This window comes from Oreochromis niloticus, unplaced genomic scaffold (genome assembly GCF_001858045.2).
Source record: "Oreochromis niloticus isolate F11D_XX unplaced genomic scaffold, O_niloticus_UMD_NMBU tig00008834_pilon, whole genome shotgun sequence".
Lineage (NCBI taxonomy): Eukaryota > Metazoa > Chordata > Actinopteri > Cichliformes > Cichlidae > Oreochromis > Oreochromis niloticus.
This window is the reverse complement of record NW_020329461.1, coordinates 879,385-893,177: the sequence shown is the minus strand read 5'-3', so window position 1 is coordinate 893,177 and position 13,793 is coordinate 879,385. Positions and strand designations below refer to the sequence as shown.

At 45.2% G+C, this 13,793-nt stretch overlaps 1 protein-coding gene across 1 annotated transcript; it reads right to left on the bottom strand.

Moving 5' to 3' along the window:
* LOC109201528 (protein NLRC3) lies at window positions 1–6,494 on the bottom strand. Its single transcript, XM_025905140.1, has 5 exons — window positions 6,332–6,494; window positions 5,278–5,402; window positions 3,376–5,173; window positions 247–420; window positions 1–58 (listed from the first exon to the last, which is right to left on the bottom strand). Exons 1-5 carry the CDS (start codon window positions 6,490–6,492, stop codon window positions 22–24), a joined length of 2,295 nt encoding a protein of 764 aa, XP_025760925.1. The 5' UTR covers window positions 6,493–6,494; the 3' UTR covers window positions 1–21.
* Window positions 6,495–13,793: the final 7,299 nt, after the last annotated feature.

Genomic DNA, 13,793 nt, shown 5'->3' with positions numbered 1-13,793 from the left:
CCCGTCACCACTCCACTTCTGTCAGCCTTTAAATGAACCCTGCTCAAGTCTGTCACTTCTATTTAGAGCTATAAGGAAAAACTGTTGTTCAGTCGTTTGGAAAGACACAACATTTCTGAAAGCACTGAAACTTCTTCACATTTGTCTTCAAACACATCCTGAACATTTAGTAACTAAAGAAAGTTTTAAACATCAAAGATCTGAAAAATATAGAAACGCAACAACAGCTGCAGTCAGTGAACTCACCTCAGAGTCTCCAGTCGACAGTTTGGACTCTCCAGTCCAGCACACAGAAGCTTCACTGCTGAATCCTGCAGGTTGTTCTCACTCATGTCCAGCTCTGTCAGATGGGAGGGGTTGGACTTCAGAGCTGAGGCCACAACTTCACAGTGAGTCTCTGAGAGTCGACACTGAGTCAGTCTGTGATGATAGAAAATATAAAATGTGTTATTATAAAAGCAGAAAATCTGCATTATAAACACAGACTGAATGTATATGAAGACAAAACAGAGTGATGTCATAATAAAATAAAAATCTGCTTTTCACATCTGTAATTCAGCTCCTCTTACTGTGTTTGACATGACACAACGATTGAGTCTCTCTCAGACCTGCAGACTTTTAATGAGAATCTTTGTTTGGCTTTTATCTACAGATGAAGGAGGAAGATGGTGTCACATTTAGGCTTCCATAATGTCCACAGTCTGTCACTGAGATCTGATCCAGAGTCAGAGTGAAGACACACATTTGGACTGTTTCCTGTTTTGAATTTGACTCCAGAACATTTTGAATAAGTTCAGCTCAGTGAAGAGTTCCAGCTGGAAAGATGATCTCTGTTTGCTACCTGCTGCTGTCAGGTACGACTGTTCACGTTGAAGATATGCGTAGCCTATTTTAGAGTTTAGAAATGTGTTAGATAGGATGTAGAATTATTGTAGAGACACTGACACTGCCCTGGATGTAATAAAGGCCTGAGTGTGTCATAAACTTAGGAGTAGATTTCTAGGAGACCTTCCCCCAGTTGAACTGTGAAAGTAAGACAAAGAGGAGTTAATGCTGAGTGGAAATTCCCCAGGGGATACCTGTGTGGGGCTCTCAGTGTTTGCAGTTTGTTAACTGTGCTTTGTATGTGGTCTAAAGGAATTTGGTGTAGCTTGGGTGAGGAGATTACTTTTATGACCCCCAGGAAGTCACAGACACAGAGACACACACAGTGCTTTAACTGTTAACTGTTACGCACCCACACCTACATGCACACTCACTCACGTGCACACACATACAAACAGGTACGCACACACAGGCACTCACGTGCTCGTGCATACACACAGACACAGAGTTTGCAACAGAGTTTTATGATGGGGTCGCTTCTATAAAGCTGGCTGTGACTAAAAAAAGAAGTGAAGATCTGCAGAGGGACACCGGCCTCGTCTTCCCTTCTAGAAGATGCTTAAATGAAGAGGATTAAAGATGAATAAAGGTTTTGTGAAATGACTACTGAGTTCCGGTGCCATCTCTGGATGCCCGAGGAATAAAAAGAACTGGGGTGAAACTGATTTCTTAACAACATCCACACGCAGGAAAAACCTGCTGACTGTTACCAAACGGAGCAGAAATCTCATCACTGGACAATAATGATGAATGAACTCAGAGCTGCTGATATAAGATCTGATTTCAGGGGAACTAAACACAGAAATGATTGGCTCATTTTAGCTTTCTGAGCCATTATCTGCTGGTGTGTCGCTAGTTGGCAGAACATGATTTGTATTCCTGTTCTTGGCTTCAGTGTTTATGAGTCCAGATCCAGGTGACAGCAAGTCAAAATGATGTTACCTGTCTGTGTCCAGCAGCAGCCTGTATTCACTTTGAATATTGTTATAACCTGACATGGATCAGTTTGTCTTTGATTGGTTTGTAAATGTCACTGTTTCCATTGGACCTGAGTGACGGTACAAAGACAGAGAGGGACAGAAAGGAGAGAGAGGATGGAGACAGCAAAGAGAGAGCAAACACAAACAGGTGAGAGTGGACAGGTAACCAAGGTCAGCAACCAATCACAGAGCTTCTGTTTGACCCACAGTCACTGATGATGACTGCACGTAACCAAGCAGTGTGTTACTCTGATATCAAATATGGATCCTGCTCTTCTAATAATGATCATCAGATGATATTATTGTGTTATTTTGTAGCTGAATACGATGTTTGTGTGATTATCAGTGAAAGAAGCAGTGAGGAGGATGGAGAGAGAGAGAGGACAGAGGGTGAAGTTAGAAACACTAAAAGGATTTTTCATGGATTTCATGGATGATTTGAGTGATTTCCAGCAGGACACTTAAACATGTCAGTGGACGTCCTAAAGAACATATTCACTGATATGAAACGTGTCATTGAACAGGATTAATATCAGTGGAAACATGGTGGAAACAGCTGTGACTGCATGGATGTGACACACTTCAAATCTGTTCTCCACTCTTGGATTTGGGATCCATGGAGCTGCTGCTGAGTCTGTACAATAAAGGATGGTGTGGAAGGTTGCAGCGTACGGACACAAACACTGTGTGGTTACAACATGAACCTCCCACCGTCTATAAAGCACTGATGACATCATGACGTTTGCCAGGAAGTTAGCTCAGGGATGTAAACAGCAGCCAAAAACACAGCAGTGAATTCCATCAGCAGAAAACAGGGACGACATTTCAGCAGCAACAACTAAACACTGAACAATCAGCTCTGTGATTAATGAGGACATGAAGTCAGACATTAGGAGCAGCAGCAGGAATGAGAGTGAATCCATGTGCTGCTGTGACATCAGCTCACATATCTGACACATGTTCAGTCCAGATGTCAGCAGTGTCTTCTCACTCAGTTTGTCCCACTGTTGGCAGCTGGTTCACCTCTGAGCCCTCACTCTGAACCACAGCACTGTCACTCATCAGGACATCACACTTTAATCACACTAAACCAGAGTCTTCCTCAGCACCTTCATCCTCACTCACCATGTTTATGCCACTAAACTCTGTGTCTGTAGTTCTGTCTGTAGTCAGAGGAGAAGCTCAGACGGTGACTGCTCTGGATATTTGTCTCTGTAACATCAGAGTTTACTTCACTACAAAGAAGCTCTTCATAGATCCTTATTTCTGTCTCTCTAACAGCAGCGTCTGAATGACCAACAACAGCAGCAGCACATTTAAAATGCTGCCCCCTAATGACACAACACAGGTACTACATGTAGATGTGAGTCTACGACACAGCATAAGTGCACACACACATTTTATCTGAGAAACTCAAACTAATGAGAGTCGTTTAGTACTGTGTATATCTGAAGAACTAAACTACTAATCTACACTAATTAATGATGTTAATGATCACATCTGGACTCACCGAGCCTTTCTGCAGTTCCTCACAGCTGGAATCAGTCTCTGTCGTCCCCGCACTGATGTGTTGTACTTCTGCAGGTCCAACTCATCCAGAACCTCCTCTGACATCTGCAGCATGAAGGCCAGAGCTGAGCACTGGATCTCAGAGAGTTCCTCCTCTGATCTGTTCTCTGACTTCAGGAACTCTTGGATCTCCTGATGTACTGAGAGGTCATTCATCTCCATCAGACAGTGGAAGATGTTGATGCTTCTGTCAGGAGAGATTTCATCACTGTTCATCTCCTTCAGGTTGTTGATGACTCTCTGGATGGTTTCTGGACTGTTCTCTGTCTGACCCAGCAGACTTAAGAGTCTCTGGTTGGACTCCAGACAGAGGCCATGAAGGAAGCGAACAAACAGGTCCAGGTGGCCATTTTTAATCTGGAGGGATTTACACATGGCTCTGCTCAGAAACTCAGCAACAGAATCAATATATCCCAGGAAGTTCTCTATCCCCAGGAAGTTCTTCAGCACCTCTGTCTTCCTGTTGGTGTGACAGTGTAACATGTAGACTGCAGCCAGAAACTCCTGAATGCTCAGATGAACAAAGCAGTAGACTGGTTTCTGGAAGATCACACACTCTCTTTTGAAGATCTCTGTACAAACTCCTGAGTACACCGAGGCCTCTGTCACATCCAGACCACACTGCTCCAGGTCTTCTTGGTAGAACATGATGTTTCCTTTCTCCAGATGTTCAAACGCCAGCCTCCCCAGCTTCAGAAGAACTTCCCTGTCAGCCTCCGTCAGCTCCTGTGGACTCGTCTCATGTCCCTCATGGTACTTGTTCTTCTTCCTCGTTGTCTGAACCAGCAGGAAGTGTGAGTACATGTCAGTCAGGGTCTTGGGCAGCTCTCCTCTCTGCTCTGTAGTCAGCATGTGCTCCAGAACTGTAGCAGTGATCCAGCAGAAGACTGGGATACTACACATGATGTGGAGGCTCCTGGATGTCTTCATGTGGGAGATGATTCTGCTGGACAGCTCTTCATCACTGAATCTCCTCCTGAAGTACTCCTCTTTCTGGGCGTCAGTGAAGCCTCGTACTTCTGTTAGCCTGTCAACACATGTAGGAGGGATCTGATTGGCTGCTGCAGGTCGGGAAGTTATCCAGACGAGAGCCGAGGGAAGCAGATTCCCCTGGATGAGGTTTGTCAGCAGCTGGCTGACTGATGACTTCTGTGTGACATCAGACAGCAGCTTCCTGTTGGTGAAATCCAATGAAAGTCTGCTTTCATCCAGGCCGTCAAAGATGAACAAAAGCTGAGAGACAGCCAGCTTCTCTGCTGTGACCTTCTGTAATGTTGGATGGAAAACATGGAGCAGCTCCAGAAGACTGTACTGCTCATCTCTGATCAGGTTCAGCTCCCTGAATGAAAGCAGAACCACCACACTGACATGTTGGTTCTCCAAGCCCTCTGCCCAGTCCAGAGTGAACTTCTGCACTGAGAAGGTTTTTCCAACACCAGCCACGCCGTTGGTCAGAACCACTCTGATGGGTCTCTGTTGGTCAGGTAAGGCTTTAAAGATGTCCTGGCACCTGGTTGGAGCGTCATGGAGGGCGTCCATCTTGGAAGCTGTCTCCAGCTGCCTCACCTCATGTTGGGTATGAACCTCTTCACTCGGTCCTTCTGTGATGTAGAGCTCAGTGTAGATCCTGTTGAGGAGGGTTCTACTTCCTGTTTCATCACTTCCTTCAGTCACACGTTCACATCTCCTCCTCAGACTGATCTTATGTTCATCTAAAACCTCCTGCAGACCAACATCTGCTGAAAGAGAGAAAAACAGAAAGAAAACTCTTCAATGTCTGAACAACAACAAGAAGTCCAGTTTTCAGAAATGAGTCCATCAGCAGACAGATGTTCAGTCTTACTTTGTACACAGCTGCTCTTACTGGCTGTCTGCAGTCCAGCTCTGCTTCTGGATCTTTCTCCACACTGGGGACAGGAGGAGTCTCCTGATGAAGCAGACTGGTCCCAGTATGAGCAGATGCACTGTCTGCAGAACCAGAAACATACCCAAGGTGAGCAGCTTCTCCTCCAGCATAATCTCTAACCAGCTAACATTAATGAATGTAAAAAGTGTCACAGCTTTCCTGTCAGACTGTACTCTAAACCTGATGACAAACAACTAGTAGCTCAGTTTTCCAACATTTAGAAGAAGGGACTGCTCTCACAGCTAGAGATTGACGAGGTGCAACAAATAAGGTGCCGAAGAAGTAGCTGCCAAGCAACGACACCACTTTAATCACACTCTAGATCTTGTTTTAACATATGGCATAGAAACTGAACATTTAACAGTGTTTCCTGAAAACCCTCTGCTGTCTGATCATTTCCTGATAACATTTACATTTACAATAATTGATTACACAGCAGTGGAGAGTAGACTTTATCAAAGTAGATGTCTTTCTGAAAGCGCTGTAACTAAGTTTAAGAATATAATCCACCCACTGTTATCATCTTCAATGCCCTGTACCAACATAGAGCAGAGCAGCTATCTGAACGCTACTCCAACAGAGGTCGATTATCTTGTTAATAATTTTACCTCCTCACTACGTACGACTCTGGATACTGTAGCTCCTGTGAAAACTAAGGCCTCAAATCCGAAGTACCTGACTCCGTGGTATAATTCTCAAACACGTAGCCTAAAGCAGATAACTCGTAAGCTGGAGAGGAAATGGCGTGTCACAAATTTAGAGGATCATTGTTTAGCCTGGAGAAATAGTTTGTTGCTTTGTTTATTTCAAATTTCTTTAAAAAAGCTGATGTATCCTAATATCAGTTATTGAAGAAAATATGCTGGAGCCCTACCCCAACACTCACTGCTTCTCATATCAACATAGAAATGTGTGTGAAAGAGAGATGGGCTGACATTAAGCATTATGATTTATTTATAAACAGTCACAACAACATATACACACACATTACCTCTCTGCAGGAGAACCCTGCTGGACTTTAAAATCAATGTCACGATCATTGGACGTGTCACTCTTTAAGGACACAGGGTTGGGTGGAGGTCCAGGTGGGTTCCTGTGAATAATGATGGAGCAGTGATGTGAGTGCTGAGCTGTGACATGGAGAAGAGTCATGGACAGTTAGAGATGGTCATCTCACCTCTGAGCTTTGGTCTGGCTCTCATGTTCCCCACACAGAGTGCTTTTAGAGGGAGGGACTCCCTCCTCTCTGTCCTCACACTGATCCATGCTGCTCAATTCAGCTCACACACACTTTCTACCTTCACCTGCAGAGGAAACACAAATCATTCATGTGCACATCAACTGAGAGCTGCAGAGGTCACGTCTGATGTGTTGGACTAACATCCATCTGAGACTCAGCTTTCATTTCAGTAACAGCGCCCAGGACCAAGCTGACTGCTTACAGAGAGCTCTAACTGCTAGCTGCTCTTTGGGCTCCGCCACCAAGACGGTGTTGTAGGTTGAATGGCTTCTCTGTGAGCGCGGCTGCTGAGTTGTTGCATTTATTTGCAAGGAATTTAATTGCACCCATGAAATGAAATTATTTGCTCGGATCATGTTTTTGCTAATGGTTGTGTTATGACATAAAAAAAAACTGTAGGACAGGTGAGAAGTGGGAGGAGGGAGATTTTCAAATTAGTTTGTAACTGTTTATCTTTGTGTTGTCAGAGTTAAATGTATCTTATATCTCCCTTTTTTCTCTGAGCAGTTTCAACTTTTATTAAAAATAGAATGATATTTCTTTAAGTCTGCAACGTGTGGATTATCAATCAAGTGCATTTATTTTTTCATTGTGATAAACAACATGAATAGTGTGCCACTCTTCAACCTTCTGCATGACTTGACTTTGTTTTCTTTTCAAACATACTTTACTGAGAGCATAAACAGGACATAATGCCAGCATAAAGATGATGATTGCTGATGGGTCTGCCTCGCACAACCCCTCGCTGGAACGAGACAATTCAACTACAACAGCAAAAAGCTTTGAACACAAAGCAGAGCTCTTTGTGTTTCTCATTCATGAGGGAGAGAACTGGACGCGCCAACATCACATACAAACACAGATGTGTTTGTATGTGTGGGGGTCAAGATGTGACCCCATAAACAACTTCGCTAAACCTGCAGTCCAGCTATTGTTGGGATTTAAATATATATTCTTAATTCTTATTTTCTGATTATATTGTTTTATGTATTTTAATATGAGAGGCCTTTAGAAACTGAGCTCAGAGAAGACAAGACTAGGTTAAGGGTGACAAGTTGCCCTGGCAACAGACTTTAGAGAGAGGAAGTGCAAAGCTCCACCGGAAATTTGACACAAAGAAAAGAGGAACTTGTACCAGATAAGGTTTTGTTTGTATCGAAACTATGGGTGTCGTGCTGCAAAATATATAGCGAGACGCGCTCCTGATCCCCCAGACTTCGGCTGGAGTGTCTATGTGCCTGCTCAGTCTCCATTTTCCAGAAAATGTAAAATTAAAGATCATTTTTTAAGTTAGACCACTTTGAGCCGTGTCTTTCTTGGCCGTTAAGGAATACAAAGAACTGGATTTAATACTACCATAAAACAATAAAAGAAGGTACGACCTCTCTCTCATGCCAGAGCACTCTGGAAGGAAGAGTCTTTACAGACTACTAAGGATCAAACCTCTATCATTATGCAATCGATTATAAAACTCAAAGCATATATGAGTAAATATTTCTAAGCATAAATGACAATCAACAATATAAACCTGACAATTGGCATCAGGGATTTACTTTTAGACAATAGGGCAGTTTTACTTGCTGTTCAGCAAAAACATCTTTATGTTACAGTTTTTCAGTTAAGAAGAGCTTAAAGACTCTCAGCTTTTATATTCAAGGCCCTGTAAAGAGTTGGACAAAAAAAACAACAAAAAAAATAATTTTCTCAGAAGTGTGCATGTTCCTTTATTCACAGATTATTTTACAGAGAGAGACTGAATAACATTTGTAACACTTTGTAGCACTTTGCAAAAACCAATGACTTTAAATAAGTATTGTATTATTTTAAAAGTCAGAATATAGTATAAATACTATGCCTAACAAGAAACTTGTGACTTTTATTAAAAAATATATAAAAAATTGTTCGCTTTAATAGTTTTTGTCATTAACCAAAAGCAGTGAGTTTATGTTCGAAATGTAAAACCTGTCAAACCCGTTTATGGTGTGAACAAAGCGGACATTTTATGACGCAGTATTTTAAAGCAGAGTCAGACATGAGAATCTATAAACTATCAACTACATGTAGGTAAAAGACTAACTTGTGACTTTTTTAGCTTGTGCTGTTTCCATGAATACAAAGACAAACTGTTAAAGGAGGAAACAAAGCAAACTTACAGTTTCTTCACACACCAACAACAAGCTCCACTCCACACCTGGACACTAAACACGGACACACAGGTGAGCTGCTTCCTGGAAGGAGGCGGGACTCTACCTGAAACTCAGCACAGGTGGGAGGGGCTCAGCTCTGTGTGTGTAGATGTGTTAACGTTAAAAATATGCCGTCTGACTGCTCAGACTGAGTCAGAGTAAAGTTCACATGCTGACGTGTGGAGACATGAAACCTTGTTGTAGCTGCAGGTGTGAACACACTGATCCCAGATCAGCTCTGCTGTATTTGTAACATGAACATTTCTGCTGCAAAGCTTCAAATGTTCAGCATGTTTCTCTGTTTCCAGTCTATACATCCAGTCACACTTTCTACCTTCACCTGTGCAGTAAAGACTGAGAGCAGAGCTGAAACCAACCATCCAATCAGTGAGCAGCATCAACACCTGAGCTTCATTCAGACTCTGTTATTGAAGATGTTGTTGGTACAAAGTTCATCTGCTGCTCACATGAATCCTGTGATGAAAGATTTATTTCACTGAATGTTTCTTCAAAGCTCATTTCAACCTGTTGAAGTCATGAATGAAAGTGCAGACTGAGAGTGGATCACATGATGTTTAAGGTGTGTCATGTGACATGTTCAGTATTGTCACACGTGTCTAGATTGTCCCTGATATCATAACTGCTCAAACACTGATGATTATATTTGAAGAATTATTACTGATGGCAGCAAAGTTTGAATGCAGCTCTCTGTCTGTGCTGATTTGTCGCCCTCTGGAGGTCAAAACACAAACTGCATGATGTCACTGTAACCACCACAGTGACAGGAAGTGTTTTTAAATGACTGAAACACTGAAATGATGCTAACAGCTGTCGTTAGGCTCACTGACAGCAGTGCTGATGTGTTCATGTCAAACACTGGCTCAGGTCAGACTCCATTCTTCTCCAGCGTGAGGCCGCCCTCAGACACACAGGAGCTCTGACCTTTGACCTCCTGACCCTAACCATTTCAGTCTCATTGCAGCTTTAAATGCAAATCCATCCAAACTGTATCAGAGCAAAAGAAGCTGGAAGCTGTTGTTACGTTCTTTGTCTAGGCGTGTATGAACGCAACAAGAAATTGGCCCACTCACGCTCCACCAAAGCAAGAACACAAACAACAATGTCTTCTAAAATGCTAAGCAGCCATTTATTTACTTCAGCTGTGAGCAGTGCCAAAAATAACAAACAAAACTCCCTACTGGTCCCTATGCTGTCCTACACAAAATAAAACACCAACCAAAAGACAATCCACTTACCTAACATTCTAACAAAAAACAGGAGAAAACTTAATCAACAAAAATGGCTTCTCACGCCTACTAGACTGCTGCAGTGAAGAATATGTACAAGGTGAACAAAATACACAATTGCGACTTGACAAGACTATTTACAACTATTTACAAAACTAAAATACTAACACCAGACACCCGAGTGGAACATAGTGGATACACAGACGGACCAGCCCAAAGAAAAAAAAACAAAGACAGAGGACGCGACTTAAATACACACAGGGAGATTGCACACAGGTGGGGAACACAGCTGGGAATAATCAACAAGACGAGACAGAGGTAAAACTGAACACACTCACATGAGACGCAGACCTTCACAATAAAACAGGAAACGAGAACAAATCCTTAAACATAACATAAAACAAAACACTGACAACATTAAATCGTAACATTTCCCCCCACCCAAAAATCAAACATTTAACCCCAAATGAAAATGTTTGATTCATGACCTAGAGAGCCATGAATGCTGTAGTCCTGGAGGACCAGCGCACAAGGCACTGGCCGCTATTCTGCAGGCAGACGGAATGCTGAAGCGGTCCTCCGGACCCTCCAGTGAAGACGGACGAAGGCTGGACAGGCCCCTCGGACCCTCCAGCGGAGACGGACGAAGGCTGGACAGGCCCCTCGGACCCTCCAGCGAAGACGAATGTTGGCTGGACAGGCCCCTTGGACCCCTCCAGCGGAAACGGAAGGCTGAAGCGGTCCCTCGGACCCTCCAGCGAAGACGGAATGCTGAAGCGGTCCCTCGGACCCTCCAGCGAAGACAGACGAAGGCTGAACAGGCCCCTCGGACCCTCCAGCGAAGACGAATGTTGGCTGGACAGGCCCCTTGGACCCCTCCAGCGGAAATGGAAGGCTGAAGCGGTCCCTCGGACCCTCCAGCGGAGACGGACGAAGGCTGGACAGGCCCCTTGGACCCCTCCAGCGGAGACGAAGACGAATGTTGGCTGGACAGGCCCCTTGGACCCCTCCAGCGGAGACGAATGAAGGCTGGACAGGCCCCTCGGACCCTCCAGCTGAAACAGAATGCTGAAGCGGTCCTCCGGACCCTCCAGCAAAGACGAATGATGGCTGGACAGGCCCCTTGGACCCCTCCAGCGGAGACGAAGACGAATGTTGGCTGGACAGGCCCCTTGGACCCCTCCAGCGGAGACGAAGACGAATGTTGGCTGGACAGGCCCCTTGGACCCCTCCAGCGGAAACGGAAGGCTGAAGCGGTCCCTCGGACCCTCCAGCGAAGACGGACGAAGGCTGGACAGGCCCTCGGACCCTCCAGCGAAGACGAATGTTGGCTGGACGGGCCCCTCGGACCCTCCAGCGAAGACAGACGGATCCCGGACCCTCCAGCGAAGACGGACGAAGCCTGGACAGGCCCCTCGGACCCTCCAGCGAAGACGAATGTTGGCTGGACAGGCCCCTTGGACCCCTCCAGCGGAGACGGATGAAGGCTGGACGGGCCCCTCGGACCCTCCAGCGAAGACAGACGGATCCTGGACCCTCCAGCGAAGACGGACGAAGGCTGGACAGGCCCCTCGGACCCTCCAGCGAAGACGAATGTTGGCTGGACAGGCCCCTTGGACCCCTCCAGCGGAGACGGATGAAGGCTGGACGGGCCCCTCGGACCCTCCAGCGAAGACAGACGGATCCCGGACCCTCCAGCGAAGACGGATGAAGGCTGGACGGGCCCCTCGGACCCTCCAGCGGAGACGAATGTTGGCTGGACAGGCCCCTTGGACCCCTCCAGCGGAGACGAAGACGAATGTTGGCTGGACAGGCCCCTTGGACCCCTCCAGCGGAGACGAATGAAGGCTGGACAGGCCCCTCGGACCCTCCAGCTGAAACAGAATGCTGAAGCGGTCCTCCGGACCCTCCAGCGAAGACGAATGATGGCTGGACAGGCCCCTTGGACCCTCCTGCGGAGACGGAAGGCTGAAGCGGTCCCTCGGACCCTCCAGCGAAGACGAATGTATCCCGGACGAGCCCCCAATTCTGTTACGTTCTTTGTCTAGGCGTGTATGAACGCAACAAGAAATTGGCCCACTCACGCTCCACCAAAGCAAGAACACAAACAACAATGTCTTCTAAAATGCTAAGCAGCCATTTATTTACTTTAGCTGTGAGCAGTGCCAAAAATAACAAACAAAACTCCCTACTGGTCCCTATGCTGTCCTACACAAAATAAAACACCAACCAAAAGACAATCCACTTACCTAACTTTCTAACAAAAAACAGGAGAAAACTTAATCAACAAAAATGGCTTCTCACGCCTACTAGACTGCTGCAGTGAAGAATATGTACAAGGTGAACAAAATACACAATTGCGACTTGACAAGACTATTTACAACTATTTACAAAACTAAAATACTAACACCAGACACCCGAGTGGAACATAGTGGATACACAGACGGACCAGCCCAAAGAAAAAAAAACAAAGACAGAGGACGCGACTTAAATACACACAGGGAGATTGCACACAGGTGGGGAACACAGCTGGGAATAATCAACAAGACGAGACAGAGGTAAAACTGAACACACTCACATGAGACGCAGACCTTCACAATAAAACAGGAAACGAGAACAAATCCTTAAACATAACATAAAACAAAACACTGACAACATTAAATCGTAACACTGTTCTATGAATGATGTTCATACCAGAGTTTGTGTTTCCAGCTCAGACGTGTTAAACGCTGCTGCTGTGCTACATTTGTCTTTTCCTGCTTTCACTACCATCCATGTCAAAGCGCTGAAGTCGTCTTATCACTTTAATGCAGTAAAACAGGAGCTGTAAGTCTGACATTTATTTACTGTCATCACAAACACACACAGCTGGATTAGCACCCAGACAAAGGGCTGAAAAAATCAGCATTTGATTATTATTATTATATTTCCTATTTATGTGGAGGCACTTTTCTATCTGTCAGTGCTGAAGCAGACGTCACTGATCACATGACTCTGAGGGATGTTTCCAGCACCTCGCTGAATCTGAGCCATGAAGATTTAAGGCGGCTCTGAAGGCAAAGCAGGTCTGAGCATGTGTTAGCAAGCTGTACCTAATAAAGTGGCAGCAAGGACTCAGTCGGTAATGATAATAGCCAGCAGGGGGCAGCATAGAGAGGTGAGGCGCTGTCAGAGAAGCAGGTTCACATCAGGCTGGTCATATTCCATCATCTATACCTGAAATAATCATCAAACACACGCAGAGCAGAAACATGTGGAAACATCTGGAGCTCAGTCTCAGTTTGATCCCTCAGAGGTTTACCTCAGTCCTGCTCCTCTGCTTCCTGTTTACAGTGCACACTCATGGTGTGGACTGAGAGTCATGTGGTCAAAGCGAGGCCCTGGTACTCTGACAGAGAGCGAGTCTATCCTAATGTGTGACATCACTTCTAACAAGAGAGCATTCAGCTTTCACAGCAGCCAACATCCTGTCACACTGAGCATGTGCAAACACAGCTCTCAGCTTCATCACTCACAAGCTCCACCCTCCACTTAAAAGCCCAGAACAAAGCTTGTGACCAACACAGCGCAGACAGAGGTGATGTTCACGCTCTGTTTCTGGGTGGGAAACTCACCTGTGGGTGTGGCTGTTCCTCCCCTACAATCTCTGATGTCACAGCTGCTAAATTAGACTGAACTGAAGCCAGACTCAAACAGAAAACAGCCTCAAAGACTCCATCTCTGGACCCAAATATATGTTCCACCACCACGCTGCAATGCATCTTGGGATAGGGTGGGCCC